At 45.3% G+C, this 19,780-nt stretch overlaps 1 protein-coding gene across 5 annotated transcripts in view; it reads right to left on the reverse strand.

Annotated features, from left to right (window-relative positions):
* Window positions 1-235: 235 nt before the first annotated feature.
* LOC131248598 (nucleolin 1-like) overlaps window positions 236-19,780 on the reverse strand; it is a 52,161-nt gene continuing 32,616 nt past the window's right edge. For 2 of the 5 annotated variants that reach the window (XM_058248946.1, XM_058248945.1), the window contains one exon: window positions 236-1,080. In XM_058248946.1, the coding sequence (XP_058104929.1) occupies window positions 1,006-1,080 (75 nt within the window). In that variant the 3' untranslated portion in view covers window positions 236-1,005. The remainder of the gene's footprint in view (window positions 1,081-19,780) is intronic. The other 3 variants (XM_058248949.1, XM_058248950.1, XM_058248944.1) reach the window with 2 other exon arrangements.

Below are 19,780 nucleotides of genomic sequence, written 5' to 3' on the forward strand. Positions count from 1 at the left end.
CTACGCAACATGTACCAATGTGGCAGACAGGATCAATACCTAAGCTGCCATCAGGTGGATCTGACAATGGAGATGTTCTGTCCTGAAATTTGGCCAGTCCAGTAAGTGGGCCACGATATTTGAAATATGTGGATGACTTGGAGAACGTTGACAAGTACTTTTGGTTGAACTTTTTGTTTGGATTTTTTGGTATAAATGCCTGTCTTTTAGGCCGTTTGAAAAGTAAGGATTATCACAAATCTAGACATACACCGTGCCGTATATTGTAAATGATTGAGAAACCCATAGTTTTATTTTGTGTATAGAGATTCTCTTTTAGTTTAATCTTTGAACTTAAATATTATATATTATTTTCAGGTCAATGGCAATTCAATGTTTATGAAAGTTAACTTCAAAGAATTTAAGGCAATTCAACATGTACAAGTGTTTGTCTATAAATAAAAAATAAAAAATAAAAAAGTGTAGGAAATTGGTTATAATAGAGAAGTTATAAAATTCTAAACTGGGCATTATAAAAGATACATTGAAAAAAAAAAAAAAAAAAAAACTAGTTTTTAGCATGGATGTAGGTATTGTTAGGGGACCGTGGAAGCATAGAGAGATGGATCAAGTAAAGTAATCCAATCACACCAAGTAAGCATAATGCAAACACTCCAAATTTAACTTGAAAAAACCGTTATGGGAAAAAACCAAGGCACAAAGCAACATAAAGCACTATGAAAGCAAAAAAATTACAAGAGATAGAGAGAGTACCCGATTTGAACAAGCCTCAAATCTCCCTTTACAAGCCATTGAAACCTTAGGAACAAATTAGAAAGACTTAGATACCTCTCAATCCTGATTACACCTAAATATATAGCATCTAAGAGAATCCTAATCAAAATCGGAAACAAATCCCGCAAATTCGCAAATCTGCAAAAATCTGGGCGGAATCGTTCGATGACATCGAACACACTTCAATGTGTCACACCCCAAATTCGGGAACTAGGCTCACAAAATTCTCAGTCACTGAATCCAGTAACGACAGCCTCCGTAGTACCCCATTCTTGGATCCAAGTTCCCACACACCAGGTTCCGATCCTAGAATTCTACAAAGAGGATATACAGGGTAAGTTTTTTTCTTTTTGTAAAGGAGTATAATCACAAGTGTACCCAAGTCACAAAATAATATCATCAACACATATCCACTAATATAATATTTGAGTACAATGCTAAAAGGAAAATACATGATGTAATCAAAACTCAAAAGAACAGGCTCATGCTCTAGGCTCAATGCTACTGATACGCCCTAGCACTCCCTGCCGCGTAAACAAACACACATAAGCTTCCTACAAAGCTCAGTAAAGTGCGTGTGTGCGTGCACAATGCATATAACAATAATACAGATATCAGAGTATGCTGAAGATGATGGAGGGCTAAACTGCCAAATTCATGAATGTTTCAACCATATTAAGGCTATGCAATACAACGCCTATGTGGCCGAATATCATATGCTAGGGATACAATGCAAACATGCCAATCATCAACCAGTCCACATATCAGTACAGTTCGTATATGGAAACACACCGAGGTCTCGCACACTCCAACATTGGTTGCCGCCCCATCGTGCGTATGACCAAGTGAGTGGAAAAGACTTCAATATTTGCCTTGCCAGTGGTATGCCAATGCCCACCCGACTTGTTGATAGCGGACTCATTTACGAGCTGGTCAAACAGAACCTAGCTTATAGCCCCTCGGGCAGATACACACTCTTTCAACTGACCACGACAAAGTGGGAGATGCAGCCTACTGGTATTTAGCACTCAGGCGCTCATGTTATACACTCGGTCTCAATGTTGAAGTATCCTACTGGTGCTACAAGAGTTTAAGGACTTTCACCTAAGGAATTCATAACGCACTAATGCTAGAACAGATATTTTCGGTATCCAATCCGTTCATCCACAATATTGTGAGACCCGACCCGATTTCTCATGTGTGCATGTGTGTGTGTGAGTATACATTTCGTTCATTTTGGTCCTGCGGTCCTACTGGTCAAATTCCGGTGACCCACGACCTTCGGATAGTGTTTACAATTACCCTTAAGTTCGGTCATGTAAACCCGACTCGGATCGAGTTAAGACCTATGCCATTGCGACCGTATCATCGCCGCGGTTCTAACGACGCGTCTTGTGCGTCCATCCGATGTATGGATTATAAGTTGTGTGCATCTCATTTGTAGCCTTTGAGCATGATCATGTGGCCCACCTGGTGTAGAGGGCACATTTTTCAAGGTGGCCACCCTCTTTTGTGCAAATTCCAACACACACTACCCATACACTACCTAAACCCCCCATATCTTACACCACCCACCACCCACACACTAACCATCCCTACTCTAGCCTAACAACATAGTTTATATCACCATAGGCTATGATAATTTTTCTCTTATCTAGGAGAGAGAGTGATGATTACTTTCCCTCTTTCTTTTCTAGCAAATTTCCATACTCTCCCTCTCATTTCTCTCTACTCTCTTCTCTCTTTCTTTCTCTCTTACAAAAAATTCAGCCCCATTTTCCCTCTTCTCCAGCCCCTTCTCCCTCAATTCCTCTCCCATCTAACCTTCAACAATCCATCTCACCCATTGAAACATGTCCCTTGGAGCATGAAGAAAAAATTGATGTAACTTTGGAGTGGGATCCATTAAGGTGGGTGATTATAATTTTTGATCTTATTTTCTACCCTTTGATCTTATTTTTCTTCCTAAATGGATCATGTGGGACCCACCAATCCATGGCGGGGATCTCATTTGATCCCATGGATGTGGTCCTTTGGCCCATCCTACATGCATGTCATGATCCATGATGGGGTCATTCTCCATGGACCCCATCATGATGTATTTAATGATCCACTCCATCTTAAGGTCATCTAGACCCTAAGGATCATGTTGGGATGGCATCCCAACCATCCATAGCAATTATAGATCATGCATGTAGAGATTTTATGTTGCATGTACAATCAATGTAGTTGTATGGGTATAATTCATTCTTGGGAGGGCCCATCAGTGGCGGGGCCCTACCCCATGGCCGGATTGTGTTTCTTCTCCATATTTTCTTTCCTATTTTATGGTAAATCTGATGTATGTGTGGCCCACTTGATGTGCCATGCAACTAGGCCCAAGTGGTTAAATGTCAAGGCCCACCTTGTTGCCCCATATTCTTGTCATGTTTTGGACAGCCTTTGGGCTTGATATTATGGGTGATCTTGGAAGGGGCTTGGGCCTGCGAGTTGTGTGACCCATCTAGGTGGACCCCACCCAGAGGAAATGGTGATTTATCTCCCTTTTAATTATCTTTTGGAGTGGTTTGAACAGCAACATGTTGCTGTCCAAATCTGTCTGGACAGATTTTTGGGTCATCTTGAGGCCAAATTTTTGGGCATTTAGAGGGGTGTTTGGTCCCATGTAATATATGTTTCTTGAAGGTGTAGACCCCACCTATAAGTATGCCAAATTTCAGCCCCAAATGACTCCATTTGATTATCCAAAAGGGTGGGCCAAGAGGGGTGGTCAGCCTGATTTTCTGTTATGCAGCCCAGTAATGTAGACTGTTGTAAACTGAAATTCATAAATTATTTTGATGATGGTGGCCACATTTTTGGATTCCCTCTTATTGTATACATGATGAGAGACCTTGGTCCTCAATTTTCAGAATTTTGGAGGCCCATGACCCACCCATTGGAATGGCCCAAATTCAACACAGTCATATTCCATCAGTACTCCACCCTGTACAGATTGTATCCTTCAAATTAATTAAATACTTTTGGGCATCCTAAAATCATGAAAATTTATAGAGAGGTGGTCTACCCATGTTGCGACCCACTCACAAAATTTTAGGGTCAATGGACACCTGTACACACCATGGTGGTGGCTAGACCGGCCCATTACAATATGGTGTCCAGATCAGTCCGATTTTCTAGACAGTCTGTTTCATTTAAATAAATTAAAATATTTTTAAGTGTCCAAAAGTTCTAAAATTTTGTGGGGGTGTGACCCACCTATGTATGTGTCACTCTGCAAAATTTCAGGCCCAACGGGCATTCGAGCTGACTGTAGTTCGACCTGCAAATTTGGGTCAGTTTCGGCCAAATACCCAGGCCCATATGGGACGCCCCATGTGGGCTACCTGCTGGACTTTGGTCTAGCAGTGTGGCCCACCTACTCTCTTGTATCGTATGATATAATCCTATGTGGTGGGGCCCTCTGACTAGATAGCTGGACCACTTGAGCTGATGTCCTAATCGAATGAAACAATTACTAGACTCCAATAGGCCCATAAACCTGTTGGGTTAAAAATTCAGCAACTTGTTATAATTATGCTTGGCCTTTGGGCTGAAATTTTGAGGAGTGGGGCCCACCACATTGTGAAGATCTTAGAGGAAATAATTTATACCTTTGGTTCCTTAAATGTTGGGCTTAATAAATGCACTTTTGAGGCCCACCACAGTTGAATTTAATCAGGTCCATGAATGTAGCTAGTTGTTGAACTCTTTAGGCCCAATTGGGCTGGAACTTTCCAGATAGGCCCATTGAACTCTTGGGCCATTTTTACCATAGTATTGTGTTGAGTTAGTGGGCCGGATTACACAAGTAGATGGGCCCTTGGTTGCCCACCAAATCAACTTTAATACTTGGGCCGGGTTGTAGGCCCAACTTACTTAATTAAGAGTATGACATTTGCCCATGTGGTTTGAGCAATGGGCTGCCCACTAGGCCACCATAATATATGAGATTAGTGGCCTTTATGTTGGGCCCTAACCTTTCCCGTATGGGCCCATAGTGGTATATATGGGTTGGGCTATGTGTGTTTCCCTTGGACCCATGTTTTGAATAGGCCTTGGGCCGCCTTTTTGAAGCCTAACATGAGTGTTTGTGGTATGATTATGGCTGCCCGTTTCTTATTTCTGATATTGCGTGGGCCTTGGGCCTTGATCCATGATCATTTAGAGATGGGCTACCTCTTAGGGACCAATTGTGGTTGGATGTCCACATTGGTGGCCCTAAGGTAGGCTCATGGGCTTCTATGAGTGGTTAAAGGTCCACTATAAACCCTTGCTAGGCCCGTTTCATCTATTTAGGCCCATACCATTGTCCTCCTTAGTCTCGTGGGCTACCCCAAGTATATGAGCCCCCACTAGAGGTTGTATTCCTTATGAGGAATTGGTTTAGTACCTGGACCCTTCATGGTTAGGTAGAGAGTTCATCTTCACCTCATTGGCACCCCTATTCATCTTCATGGCCCACTCCCATACGCATCATATGCATGCTTGGTTAAGGTATGATTGGCCATGGTTGTGTCATTGTGTAGGACATGTTGGTATCTCTTCGAGAGATGGATGCTTGGGATTGATGCCTGGGTGATTGTGCGATTCATGAATTTGGCATTGCATAGCTTGTGGATATCCGCCCTTACTTCATCAGGGCCTTACCTCCACAAGGGTATTCGTGGATGGTCGTATGTCTGGACACCGAAAATATTAGTTGAGCATACCGGGTGCATAGGATGCCCATGGGTGAAATTCTCAAAACTTCCATGGTACCAAGGATCTGCTCCAACGCCATGACCGGGTGGCATACATGAGTGCACGAGAGCCTTATACCATTAGGGTGCGACTCTCACTGTCGTGTAGTCGGTTGGATAGGAGTGTGGCCTTACCTGCCTGGTGTGAGGAGACATTGCTAGGCTGAGTCTGACCAGCTCGTAAATGGGTCCGCTACCTTCAGATCTTGTTAGTGATTGGTTGTCCACAGGGGGTAGTGAGGTCTCTTACGCTCTTTTGACTGTGCGGGGTCTGCAGAGAGGCAGTCATTCAGCAGTGTAATAGAACCCGGTGATTTTCTTATGATTGGAAATGTACTTGACTTATGGTTTGGATATGAGTACTGACATTACTTGCATCGCATTAGCATTGGTTGTACAAGCCCCCCTCATGCATTGCCTTGGTATGGCACCCATTACTCATTGCATCACGTTCATGGTAAGCCTTGGTAAGGCTAGTGATATGCTCATTGATCATGCTTCTCTCCTTATACATCCTACTATTCTTCTGTGCACCATTGTCACACACTTACACCACCCTCTAAGCTTCTATAAGCTTATGCACGATTGATGCGTGCAGGAAATTCTAAGCAGGCGTCGTAGTAGCAAAGCCTGGAGTAGAGTTGAGCAGTAAGGACTCCAGTGTTGCTGATTTCTCTCTCTTTTCCTTTTATTCTCATATATGTCCTTTTGGACCTTATGGATGATGTAGAAGTTCAAATTTATAGTGGATTTTGTGATGTGTGCTTTTGTTATTCTCAGATGTACTTGCTGTGATCTTGGGTATGCTCGTATTGGAAATGATTATATTGTTATGAAAATCCTCCTTGTAAGATCCCAGGATCGGAACCTACCTTAGGAGCCGAGAATGGGGTACTACGGAGGCTGTTGCGGCCAGAACCAGCCATCGGGTTCCTTGTGAGTCCGGTTACCGAGTCTGGGGCGTGACAGGAGTTGGTATCAGAGTATAGCAAGTAATTATGGGATGATTCAGAATAACATCGCATGTCCGCCAAGAACACGGGACAAGCAATGTCCCGAGATCCTTCCTTTCGCTTCGTATTGAGCCTGTAATTGTCCTGATTCCTTGCATCGTCATTATTTTGTAAACGATGTCGCGTGGACGTGGCACCCGTGGTCGTAGCACTATTGGTCGTGGCGCCCGTGGTCGTGGTGCCCGTGGACGAGGCACCTGAGTTACCCATCCTACTCGAGCACATCCCGCTCCCGTTGTTGAGGATCAGGTTCCTGAGGTCCCGATCCGACCTGTTCCTCCAGTTGAGCCCGTAGCGCCCGTACCTCCAATTGCTCCGGTTCCCCCACCTATTCCCCCTCCTCAGCCTGTTGTTCCAGTTTCTCGGGCGCTCATGTAATCCACTCAGTCTTGACGTGAAAGCATCTTATTGGTACCACAAGGGTTTAGGGACTTTCACCCAAGGATATCCGTAGCGCCCTAGTGCTAGAACATATATTTTCGGTATCTAATCTGGTCATCCATGATATGCCTGTGAAGGCCACAACCTTGATGTTGCTAGGGTGTAAAGTGATCGTGACATACAAGATGCGAAATGCATGAGTCATACCATCTAAGTCATGCACCCAACTGTGCATACCACACGATTATGTGGGGCGACCCTGTCCCATATAGAGTCCCCTAAGTGTCTCAAGCTGAAAGGCATATGCTATGATTAATTGTTATCCATAACAGGCATGTGTATGATATCCATTATACTAAGCACGTTATTAGTGTGTCTTATCAGGCCAAGCACACTAACATGTAGAGGTGTACACGAACCAAGCTAACTCGGTTAGCTCGCTCGACTCGACTCGAAAAAGCTCAATTCGACTTTGTTTGAATCTGAGTTCGAGCCGAATTGAGCTAATTTTTTAAATTCGAAAATGAGTTCAAGCCGAGTTCGAGTTGACCCCAGCTCGACTCGACTTGGATCAAACCCAACTCGAATCGAACTCAAATCGAACCAATTTAGTGACTCTGTTACTTTGATATTGATGTTGCTCACCAAGTGTTTGATGAAATGACTCAACGAAGTGTGGCTAGTACCAAGGAAGGTATGTATATGAAACCAATACCCTTTTTTACTTGATTTTTATGTTTCTTAGAAGGTTTTAATAAAATACCCGTAAAACCATTGCTGCTATCTTAAATACAGTGATATTTTGAAGGTGCAGTCTAGGTGTTTGCGAAAATGCTGCACAGGCGAACTCAGCTCGATCTTGGCTTGAACTGGCCCGAGCTGCTGACTGACCCGAACCGAGCTGGCCAGTTAGGCTTGAGGATCGAGTCGAGTTCGAGCTGAGGTTAGCTAATGGTCGAGCCGAGTTAAGCCGAGTTCGAGTTGAGGTCAGCTAATGGTCGAGCCGAGTCAAGTTAAGGCCAGCTCGACTCGGTTCAACTCGATATACACCCCTACTAACATGTTATCAGACATATCATGAGATAATCAACCCTAATTGGCACATCATATACAAAGAGTGAGAACCAAATGACAGACCCCTCTAGAAATATAGAAGTCTATGTGGTGTAGCCCACATTAGACTAACATCAGCTCCACATATAGCCTGTAAGGCATAGATAAAAGGCATATACCAAGGCGGGGTCCACTGGAAGTGACCCAGATGGACACCCACATGTACAACATCTGTGCCTCTAGGCTACCAATCTATTTGAGCACATGGCCCACTGACGATATCCTAAAACAATCAAATTATGCTAAACATAAACAACATCATGCTCATCTTCAATACCACTTGGCCACCATCAAGTTAATACTACTACAATCACCATCATTTAAAATCATAATGTAACACCCGGCCTAATCAGAAGTGTCCTGAGGCGTCCACGTGTGATTTGTTGCAGGACCGCACGATCCGATCACACGTGTGGACCTACCACCGATAAATTAACCCAGACTAAGCTACTAACGTGATTAAGTCTGATTATGTTCGAGTCGTAGAGCCGGTCTGCCTATTTGTACTTGACAACTATCCGCACAGGTCATGCATCGCTTAAGGAGGGGCAGAAATTTTTGAAACTTTGGGAGGTCATGGCCTCATTGGGCTTGTGACCCATCGCAGGCAATAGACTCGGACGACGCCTGGAAACAGACAATTCGCGCTGTCTAGTCGGCACTTGTAAAGTGCAACTCGCCCTAACTTTGGCCAAAAATCTGAAATTTTAAAACAAATGGCCCCGCCACTTAGGGCAGTATTAGGGCATTTCAGTCGTCAGTTTTCATCCAAATTTGCACCAAAGGATGAAGATATTTCCCTGCACTCGTCCGCAAAATCTGACCCTTGATCGAGGAACGGTGACCGTTAATCACAAATCGGACCCTTGCGTTAAATCCCCGCATCCGTTTGCCGTCAAACCTTGGACAATCCCTCATAGGACCATGGGGTACCCATCCCATAATTTAGATGGCACAGGGGGCCATCAGGGCAGCCCCGAAAGCCATAAGTGGGCCCAAAAGACCATTTGAGGAAATAAGTGACACTCAGGGCCAATTGAACTAAAATACAGGGTATAAAACCCTTTAAGCCCTCTCTCCCTCACTCCCACAGAAAATTCCAGCAGCAGAGAGAGAGAGAGAGAGGCAGAGTGAGAGTGTTTGGGGAGTTAGGGATTTGAAATTCTCGCTCTCCTACCACGGACATTCGCCGGAAACCTTGGCCCTACCGCTATAGAGACAAGGTGTAGCCGATTTAAGGTAACAAATTCAAGCTCTCCTCCATTTTTCTTATCTAGGGTCATATGCATGCATCCTGACATGCGATTCCTTGGCACAGGGCCCAGGCATATCAAATTTGCAGACCCAGCGCCGCTAGAGCAACCGTAAGAACTTCCAGTCGATGATAGGTGTGGATCATTACCTCTAAGTAGCCTGTTATCATACCTAGAGCGAACTCTAGTGATTATGTGTGGAGATTTTACTTTGCACGTTGCTGATTTTATAATGATATGGCTAAATTTGAATTTATGCATGAAATTTCTCTAATCGGGGAGAGAAATTTGGGACTTAACACCCTTGATGCATGTATTAATTGAATTGCTTGTCAAATTGTGAAGTTACATGTGTATTATCCCCATTCTTACTGATTTTATAGGTTAAATTCTGTTGCATGTAACTAACATGTGCAGTTTAAGTGCACAGCTGGTTATATTGTTGAATTGTTGAAATTTGTGGAACTCCTAGTTAGGAATTCCCTTAATTATGTACAATGATGGCTTGGGCCCTGAATTCGAATGCGGACTATAATTACACTTGTCTGATTCTCCTTACAACTACGAGTAGATCGACTTCTACTTATTGGTATTGTATTTACACATTGCGCCCTTTTTGGATTGGCCAACCAATCGGAACTTTCTTGGGCAACCCTTTTGTTGGGTCAGTTCATGGGCAAGTTTGGCCCAACTAGCCAAACGGCGAATTGTCAGCTGTATTTGGACTATGCGAGATGTTGCTCTCAGGTCGTACAGTCGTGATTCGTCTTGTGGGGACAAATTAGCCCACCGGTTGGTCATCCGTGTAAGTTAACTATGTTTGTACATGCCTCTTGGAACCTGAAACACCCTACACCCATTTGCACCCACTGACAACCATTAATTATGGCCCACAAGGCTCATGAGCCGAGGATGGTGGAATGGGACACTATGCTCAAGCTATCGGCCTACGCTGGGGTGACGAGCCTCCCCATAGTGACCGCGAGCAAGACTTGTCTTAAACGCCTTCATATGATTCAAATTATGGGAGTGACGAACCCAAAGGGGCCAAGGATTGTGAGATCCATACAGCCACAGCCGCCAGAGCCGTGCAATCATATTAGCGCATTAATCTGTCAGGGCATCTCGGTTTCCCCAAACTGCTGGATGAATGGACATAATTAATCAACTTGGCTAACATTCACATTACATTGCATTGGTTACTTTGGCGATTTAGCAATCGTGGTCACACTGAGAAAGTGTTAGTCATTCGCGATCATTAGATGTTATCGCTTGAAAGAGTGTTGTGGTGAGAGCATGTCTCATCTCATTGAATCATGCATTTGCATTAACCAGAGTGTTTAGGATTCTGTGAATGTATCTTTCACTAAATTTATTCCTACGTATGATAACCTTTGTAACTTATTGTTAATGGTACCAATGAGTTAATTACTCACTCCCACTCTGAGATGGTGTTTTAAAACACCAACCAGAACATATCATACATGCAGGGTCGACAGAGCTAGATGTGTTGGAGGATGCCAGCATGGATGCTAAGGAGGAGCGGGCGTATTACCAGACCTTTGGCAACTCCTTCTAGCTTATGTATGGATGGTCACAAGGTATGGGCCAAGGCCCTAGTCGTTTTGGGACACTTGTATGGGTGGGACTAGTTCCCTGTCCTGGATTTTCTTAGAATTGTATTTTGGATATTCCACATATTTAGCGGCTCTTATTTCCATTTTATGATTTACTTATGCTTCATGGTTTGCTAAACTCCCCACTACTTATGAAATAAATCCAAATGCATTAAAATCTAAAGCCCATCAGGGCATACGTGGCACCCGAGAATTTGGAAGCCGAGTTCCTACATGGCCCCTGAAATTCGGGGCATTACAACTTGGTATCAAAGCACGGTTCGGGGTTAAGCTGGGCCTTGGGCAGTGGGTCTATCATAACGCCTTAAGAGGGAGCGGTAGAACTTAGCGACATTAAAGGACCCTAGGACCAAGCCATTTGGCAAATCTGAGCATTGAAAAATCAACCTAGGATTCATGTATAGGAAGGACTTAGGCTATAAGAAGTGATCTAAATCACTTATAGTTGGGAATTTGAATATTTGAGACAATACGGCCTAATGTAGAGGAGCCAAGTTGCTAGAGTAACTTGCGTTGTCCCAAACGCGTGCATTGCACGCCCGATAGACCGATTCGATGTAGGATGTGCTTCGGTTTCGACTTTGGTAGACCAAGGCGTCTCTGCCTTGAGTCTGAGAGACTCTGGGCCTACCAGGGCCATCAAACGGATGGCTTTTCAACTCGAAAGATCACCACCAACGTTTAAATAAAAAAAATAAAAAAATCGATCCTTTAAGCACGATATACATGCCCAACGATCGGCGGGCTTAACCAGCGCGCCAAAGGGGTCGTCATGACCCCACAAGCCAAGAAAACAGTTAAGGGGTGGCAGGCCACCGCCAGACCCACCAGCGTGTGGCGGGGCCACCACCAGATCGGCGGGCCGCCGCCGACCCCAAACTCAGATGGGCCCTCCCACACATGGGACCCCCCTCCTTGCTCCCTTAAACCTTTTAAAAGCCCTAGGGGCTTCTCCCTAGGGCCATTTCCAACCCTTTCCTCCCCTATTCTCCCCCAAATCCTTACCCCACTCTCTCCCAGGCTCTCAAACCCTCCTTCCAACCCATCTTCAATCTTTAAAACCCACTAATCTACTCCAACAACAACCAAAGACCACCAATCTTACCTTGTTTAAGTCAAACCTCTCTCTCATTAAGGGCCCACACACCTCATTTCCCCCAAAACCCATCAACTAGGGCTCTTTCCTCAAAAAATCTTCCACTCCTTGCTCCATCCTTGCACAAGGAAGAGGAAATCCATCTCTATGGCCTTTCTTGAGGTAATTTCTTTACTTCTCTCTATTTCCATGATTTTGTCTTTCATGGGAAACAAGCAGGCAGCCCCGACCAAGTAGGGCCAAGCCATGAGAGGAGGTCATAGAAGAAGCAGGATAGTGGTGCGGGGCCAAGTGTTCAGCAGAGGTCAAAGTGAGACTTAGACCCTCTAGCTTTGCTCGCACGAGTGGCACCGCTAGGCATCGAGTTCGTTAGGTTTAGAAACTGAAAGATTGTTTTTGAGGCACATGCAGACGAGAAGTAATTCAGCAAGCATCAGTTGCTCGACCACCTCCTCGAGAATGGTTTGGGTCCAATGCTTGAGGGGAAGTATCGAGTCAATGAGGGTCTGGTATGGACCTTCTATGCACGCATGCGGAAGCCCACTCTCGAGCCACTCGAGTTTAGCATTAGCCTCGGTCGACAAGAGGCCCACATCGGCATGGATGTTATCGCACGAATCCTTAGAGTGGAGCGTGGAAATGTGCATGCTCACGAGGATAGTTTGGTGGAAAAACAGCAGAGAGACCACCATATGCGCCATTTGTGTGGCAGGCTTGTCGAGTGGAGGAGAGGAAGCAGCATTAACCCATTAGATTTGACCCTTGACTATCACCCATTCCACCACATTTGCACTTAAAACGTATATCCGAGGGCCAACAAACACACAGAGTGCTCCTGGTTCATGTTAGACTTTCTCTACCTAGTGGGACAGGGAGAGAAGGTTTGTCTGCCCACATTGTGTTGACTCAAATTGTGAAGGTCGCACTATCCACTCGAGAGAAACAGGCACTTCCATTTATCCGGTTGATATGTAAGATTGCTCATAACTATGGGTATAGGCAGCCCGAAGAACTCTCCATCTCGATCAAGATGAACGATGAGGGAACTCTCAACCACATGAAGATGGGCCCTAAGCAGCGTAGGGCCCGCATTGAAGAGCTCGAGGACGAAGCGGAAGAGGAAAGTGGAGATTAAGAAGAGGATGAGGAAGAAAAAGAGAGCGAGGAAGAAGAAGAAGAAGAAGAGGCCCATGACACTGATAGGGAGCCGCCCGTCACATGTAGTGAGCGCAAGAGCTTGGATGCGAGTGACGCCGTCTTCATGGTCAGGATAGAAGAGAACCAGGAGAACCTAGAGAGGAGGCTCAAGAAGTCGTCTCGCACCTGAAAGCAATTCTGTGTTACGTACAGAAAAAGGGAGCACCCCTTCCTTCGCCAGACTCAGAGGATTAGTAATGTGATGAAGAGTTGCCTTCTTAGGTTGTTAATTCTAGCAATGGTTGCTTTGCTTATTTAGGTCATAGTTTTCATAAGCTTTTCTATCTATCAATGACTTTCGCATTCTGTCTTTGTGCACGTAATGCGTCAGCCTATGTATCATTGACAAATTTTGCTCTAATGAAATGCTTGAAGTTACCTAAATTTGAGTAATGTTTGAAATTTTAGTAGTGGTTGTTAGCACTTATACAATATCTCTATCGGAATGCGCCTGTACTGGATATTATATCCATAGATTTACTAATACTAAACCTTATAAGAATGCCTTTCAGGAAATGAGGCCTCAGGGTGACGATCGCCTGGTTCGCCTATCTCTCGGCGGAATGGATGAATGAGATCGCACTGCCCCTAATGAGCAACAAGGCTGCCAAGGGGCAGCTAACCAGCCCAATGTGGGGAATGTCGTTCCGGACTACCTTCTCGAAGCGCCATCAACTCAAGGCGCAACCTCCACATACCGGACAGCCCCAACCACGGGCACTTTGGACCAGATGCTACTTGTTATGCAACAGCAACAATAGACCCTAAATACTCTGTGGGAACCATGACCCACCACATAAACATGCCATCATCAGAGTAACCCGGGTCGTCTACTGCTCCATGCAGTCTCTTTGAGCATTTTCAAAGGCTCAGACCGCCCACCTTCGCTGGCACACATCGTCCTGAGGAGGCCGAGTTTTGGCTAAATCGTGTTACCAAGGCGATTCGGCCCCTCCACTGCACCAAGGCGGAACAAGTAGAGTTGATCTCCTACCTTTTTGAGAAGGAGGCCGACATATGGTGGGAAGGCCTGTTGAGGATTGTCCCTACAACTTTGTCTAGACATGGGAAGATTTTGAAGCCCGCTTCTTCCAAAAGTACTTCCCACAAACCTACAGAAATGAGAAGGAGAATGAGTTCTTGCGCCTCCAACAAGGAGGGATGTTGGTAGCCGAGTACGAGAACCGATTTACCGAGTTGTCCCGCTATGCCCCCCGATAGTTGCCGACAAAGAAACCCGGATGAGGTGCTTCAACGAAGGCCTGAGGGTCGGTATTCGCACTAAGATGTGTTGTGTAAATTTCCGTACCTATGCCAAATTGGTGGAAATGTCCTTGCGGTCTGAGCAGGACAGAGAGCGGCTCTCTCGAGCTCACCTCCAACTTGACTCTCGAGGTAGAATGGGAGGACAGTCTTCTTCTTCCGCGGGGAGGAAACTGCACCCGAGCTCGCCTCCCCAACATGCAACTCCTCCACCCGTCTATCCTCGACTTGATCGCACCTGCGGGTACTATAAGAAAGTGGGCCATTCAGAGGCTTTCTGCTTTTCTTGGAAGAGGGACCATGGCTACACGCCCCCTCAGAGCATCAAACGACCGTCCCAACTGGCATTGTCGGCTCCCCCTCAATGAGTCGTGAGTCCATCCCAACAATTGTGTAGGTCGCCAACACCTCTGTAAGACCCGTATCCTAGCCTGTACCATTTCGTAGACCTCTGTGAACCTCTTGGTCGAATTCCAGCGACCCACGATCTGTTATCGGCGCTTGCGCACGATCATGAGTCATGTCTCATATCTCAGAATTAGCTCGACTCGAAACTTGTACCCTTGCGACTGCACCATCGCTGCGGTTCCGACATCGCGTCTCGCGTGCCCAGGTGATACCTGGGCAAGGGGATGTGGTCCCGCGTTCAATTCGATGAAAAACGTCGCGCGTTGCAAACCCAAGAGAACATCACATCAATCAAGTACCCATCACTCACACCCATCCCTAAGTACAACCACCCTCCCTAAAGTCAACTTTCTCTTACAACAAGGTACATCCATCACTCACCATCCCTCTCTCCCATCACTTCTCTTCCATCATCTCTCTCTCTCTCATTCTCTCTCTCCATTTTTCAAGCAACTCCATGTGAAGTAACATCCAAGCTCCCCAAAGAAGCTACTCCTACCTCCCATCTCCACCATCCAAAGATCATCTCAACCATTGAAATCGTTCCCTTGAAGCTCTAGAGGCTATAGGCGGGAGAAGGAAGGGGAGATCAAAGGTGGATGATCATAGCACTAGAACTTGATTTTCGATTTAGGGCCCACATGATTTGGGACCCATATTGGTGTATGTATTGATACATGTGTTAGAGGGGCCCATAGTGTTGGGGCCCCTCCATCGCTCGTCTCTCTCTTCCATGTTTGTGGTCCGCCTTGATGGATGTATTAGATCCACGCTGTCCACCTTGTGGGCCCACCTTGCTGCCGTCACAGAGCCTGCATGACCAGCCGGTCATGCAGGGCTGTCTGATGGGAAAAACACAAATGTCAGTTTGATTGGTGGGCCACCATGTGGACCCACCTGATGTACGTGATTGCATCCAAGCTGTCCAGACTCTGGGTCTAGACAGACGCAAACACAATTGTTAGCCTTGATTCTAGAGACTGATGGGCCATACTAACGTGGACCCCACCTAGATGGATGGATGTATCCACACCGTCTGTCCAGATCAGAGAGGCCGTTGGCCTGGACGTTAAAGGAAAAACTAGATACCAACTTGATTCAAAAAAAAATTCTGCTAAGCCACTCACGTGGACCCCAGCTTGATATATGTATCTGATCCACACCATCCATCCCATTTCCCAGCTCATTTTAGGCGTTGAGCCAAAAAATGGAGTCAATCCAATTCTCTGGTAGGCCACACCATTAAAAATATTATTTTAATAGTGATAAATTGTTAGGGGCCGCTATGATGTTTCTGGACGTCAAAAAAATATTGAATATTAGGCTTCTTAGACCCGTTATGAGCCATAGAATCCAACCGACGGACTGGATCATCCTAATGTGGGCCCCACCTATAAAAATCCTTAGAATAAAAAAATAAATAAATAAATAAACAACAGGAGGCTGACACTGTTGTTATCGGCGTCCAGCGTCCTAGCGGGCAAGGTCAGTGGGCCCCACCTCAAGCCCCACCATGATGCGTGTTGAACATCAACACCATACATTTGATGGGTCCCCTTTATATATTGGGGTGCCCCCAAAAATCAGCCGTTCACAGCACTCAAGTGGTCCACACCACGGGATTGAACGTCTACTATTGAAACCCTTTTGGGTCACAAAAGTTTTGGATCTTTATGAAATTTGTTTTTCCTCTTATTTCAGGACGTTATGGTCAGATTGGATGGAAAATAACGTTATGGTGGGCCCACGTGGGACCCACCTCTGTGGAAACGGACTGGCTAGTGTACCTTACACTAGCTATATAGCTGTTGTACTGACATAGCAAGTTATGTGGGTTTGATTCAGACCGTCTGTCCATCCCTCTAGTGGGCCACATGTGTGGGACCCACCCTGATACATGTATTGTATCATCCATGTTGTCCATGGGGGACCACCTTGATATTGTGGTCCATCCACACTGACACCCGTGGCCCCCACAATAATGTATGCATTTCAGCCACATCGTCCATCTATATGGAACCCACCTATGATGTAGGTGCTTCGTTCATGCTGTCCTGTACAGGGACGTGGGTCCCACATGATATATGTGTTTCATCTATACAGTCCATCCATAGGACCCACCAGACATACATGATTCATCCACACTGTCCAGCTATCTGGACAGTGGATACCCACTGTGATGTATGATCTTATTTACACCGTCCATCCATTTAACAGGAACGGGCAGGAGCTTTGACTAGCCACCTTGATGTATCTATTCTATATTCACTCCGTCCATATGCCGGACGGGTGAGGCCCACCTTGAGATATGTGTATATCCATACCGTTCACATGGAAATCCCACCTGTGAAGTATATTTGAGGCCCACTTGCGATGTATTGAGGCCCATGTGTAGGGCCCACCTAGTGTGTTTTTAAAGCCCATGGGTTGGGGACCAATGTGATGTATTTGAGGCCCATGGGCAACGCTTGATTTAATATATTTATGGCCCATGTGATGAGGCCCACCTATTGCTTATTTGAAGCCCATGGGTCGTGGCCCATTGTGATGTATTTCCGTCCCATATGTCGTGGCCCATTATGATGTATTTCTGGCCCATATGTCGTGGCCCATTGTGATGTATTTCTGGCCCATATGTCATAGCCTATTGTGATGTATTTATGTCTCATATGTCGTGGCCCATTGTGATATATTTTCGGCCCATATGATGAGGCCCATTGTGATGTATTTTCGGCCCATTTGGTAAGGCCCAGTGAGATGTACTTTTGGCCCATATGTTGAGGCCCATTGTGACATATTTTTGGCCCATGTGCCAAGGCCCATTGTGACGTATGTGTGGCCCTCGAGTGAGGCCCAATGCAATGAATGTGTGGACCGATGTAATGTGTGATTTCACTATAATGTATGTAATGATGTTTATGTGAGCCACTGCTTGAGAGCGATGTTGGTTAAATGTCCACATTGATGGGCGATGATGATTAAATATCCACATTATGACCTTCCCTTGGGCCCTTTGTTCAGCCGATTCCGATTGTCGAGACCGATTCTGATTGTTGAGGCTGATTCCGATTATCGAGGTTAATTCTGATTGTCATGGCCAATTGTATAGGCCGATTATCGATGCAGATTATCGGTGCCAATTGTCAATACTGATTATAAGTATGTAACAGCATAGCATCAAGTACATGCCCATACGCATCATCTGCATGTTTATTATGAGATATGGTTGACCATTGCAAATGTCATTGGGCAGGTTGTTATGAGACTCCCTGATAGGCGGAGATTGTCTCACATGAGTGCACGGCATGCGGAGAATTGATGCATGACTGGATTGTATGACTCATGTATCTCGCATTGTGTATTGTGATTACTGTACGCTTTAGCGACATTAGGGTCATGGCCTCCACAGGCATATCATGGTGGCCAGATGGGACACCGAAAATCTATTACTAGCATCAGGCCGTCATAGATGGCCCTGGGAGAAAATCATAAACCCTCTTGGTATCAAAGGACGCCCCAACGTTGAGACTGAGTGAATATATATGAGCACATGAGAGCCGTATACTAGTAGGTCACGTCTCCCACTATGTCGTGATCGGTTGGGAAGGGGTGTGACCTTACCCGCCTGAGTGAGGGGTAATATCTAGGTTGAGTTTGACCAGCTTGAGGAATGGGTCCGCTATCGATGAGTCGGGCCCGATATTGGCAGGTGGATAGTGAGGTCTCTTCCACTTACTAAGTTGTGCACTCGGATAGGGGCGGTAAGCTGGCGTAAAGTGTAATAGACCCTAGAGATGTACAATACTGATTTGTGGAGGAGTTGCATACTCATTCATTCATTCAGTCACTATCCACTCGAGCTAGTGGTGCGCAACTATTTGTTACGTGTACCTTCGCAATGGCCAGAATTTCAGTTGGGGTGCGCGACTAACCTGAGATCAGGAGTTTACCACATTGAGTCTGACTATCCAAATTAGGTATGGGACTGGTTTGGATAGAAGTCCCTTGTGATGGACCCCATAGCCTGCTATACTACTTACTATCATCCTGACTTCACACTCCAGCATGGTCATTCCATTCGCACCGCATATTGCATTACATCCGCGGCATATGGCATTTTGGATTACTGTGTTTCTGTATTTATATGGTCTATGTACGGCTGACGGTATTCGTGAACTCATTAGGAATTATATATTACATTGCATCCTCAGCATCTGACATTTGACTCCTTATGACTCCTCATTTGCATAGCTGATCTGTATTGCTTATTAAGATATTAATTGACTCATAGACTTGTCAGTATTTCTGCTTACTTTGATATCGTATAATTCATGATCTTGTTAGTATTTTCGATATTGTATGATTATGGCCTTGTATTGTATACTTGTCACTTACCTTGTGCACACACTTTCACCACCCTCTAAGCTTTCTATAAGCTTATGCACAATAGATGCATGCAAGTGATATTAAGTTGCAGCGGCATTAAGCTTGGAGCGTGTAGCTATCTTCTGGAGTTTTGATTTTATTTTAACATATGTATTTCTCTTTCAGCATTGTATTTAAAGTTTATATTAATGGATATGTGATGATGATGTTGCCTTTATGATTTAGGTAAACTTGTGGTTATGCTTATTACGAGTTAAATGTACATTGAAAAAAAATCCTCCTTGTAGGATCTCAGAGTCAGAATCTGGCGTATGGACGCTGGGAGCCGAGAATGGGGTACTACGGAGGTTGTCGGCACCGAATTCGGCGATTGAAAATTTTCTGAGCCCGGTTTCCGAGTTTGGGGCGTGAAAACCTCAATATAGGCCACTGGTACGGCTTACACAACAGCCCAACAGGCTACAGCAAGCTCAAGTTC

The sequence above is a fragment of the Magnolia sinica genome, chromosome 6 (genome assembly GCF_029962835.1).
Source record: "Magnolia sinica isolate HGM2019 chromosome 6, MsV1, whole genome shotgun sequence".
Lineage (NCBI taxonomy): Eukaryota > Viridiplantae > Streptophyta > Magnoliopsida > Magnoliales > Magnoliaceae > Magnolia > Magnolia sinica.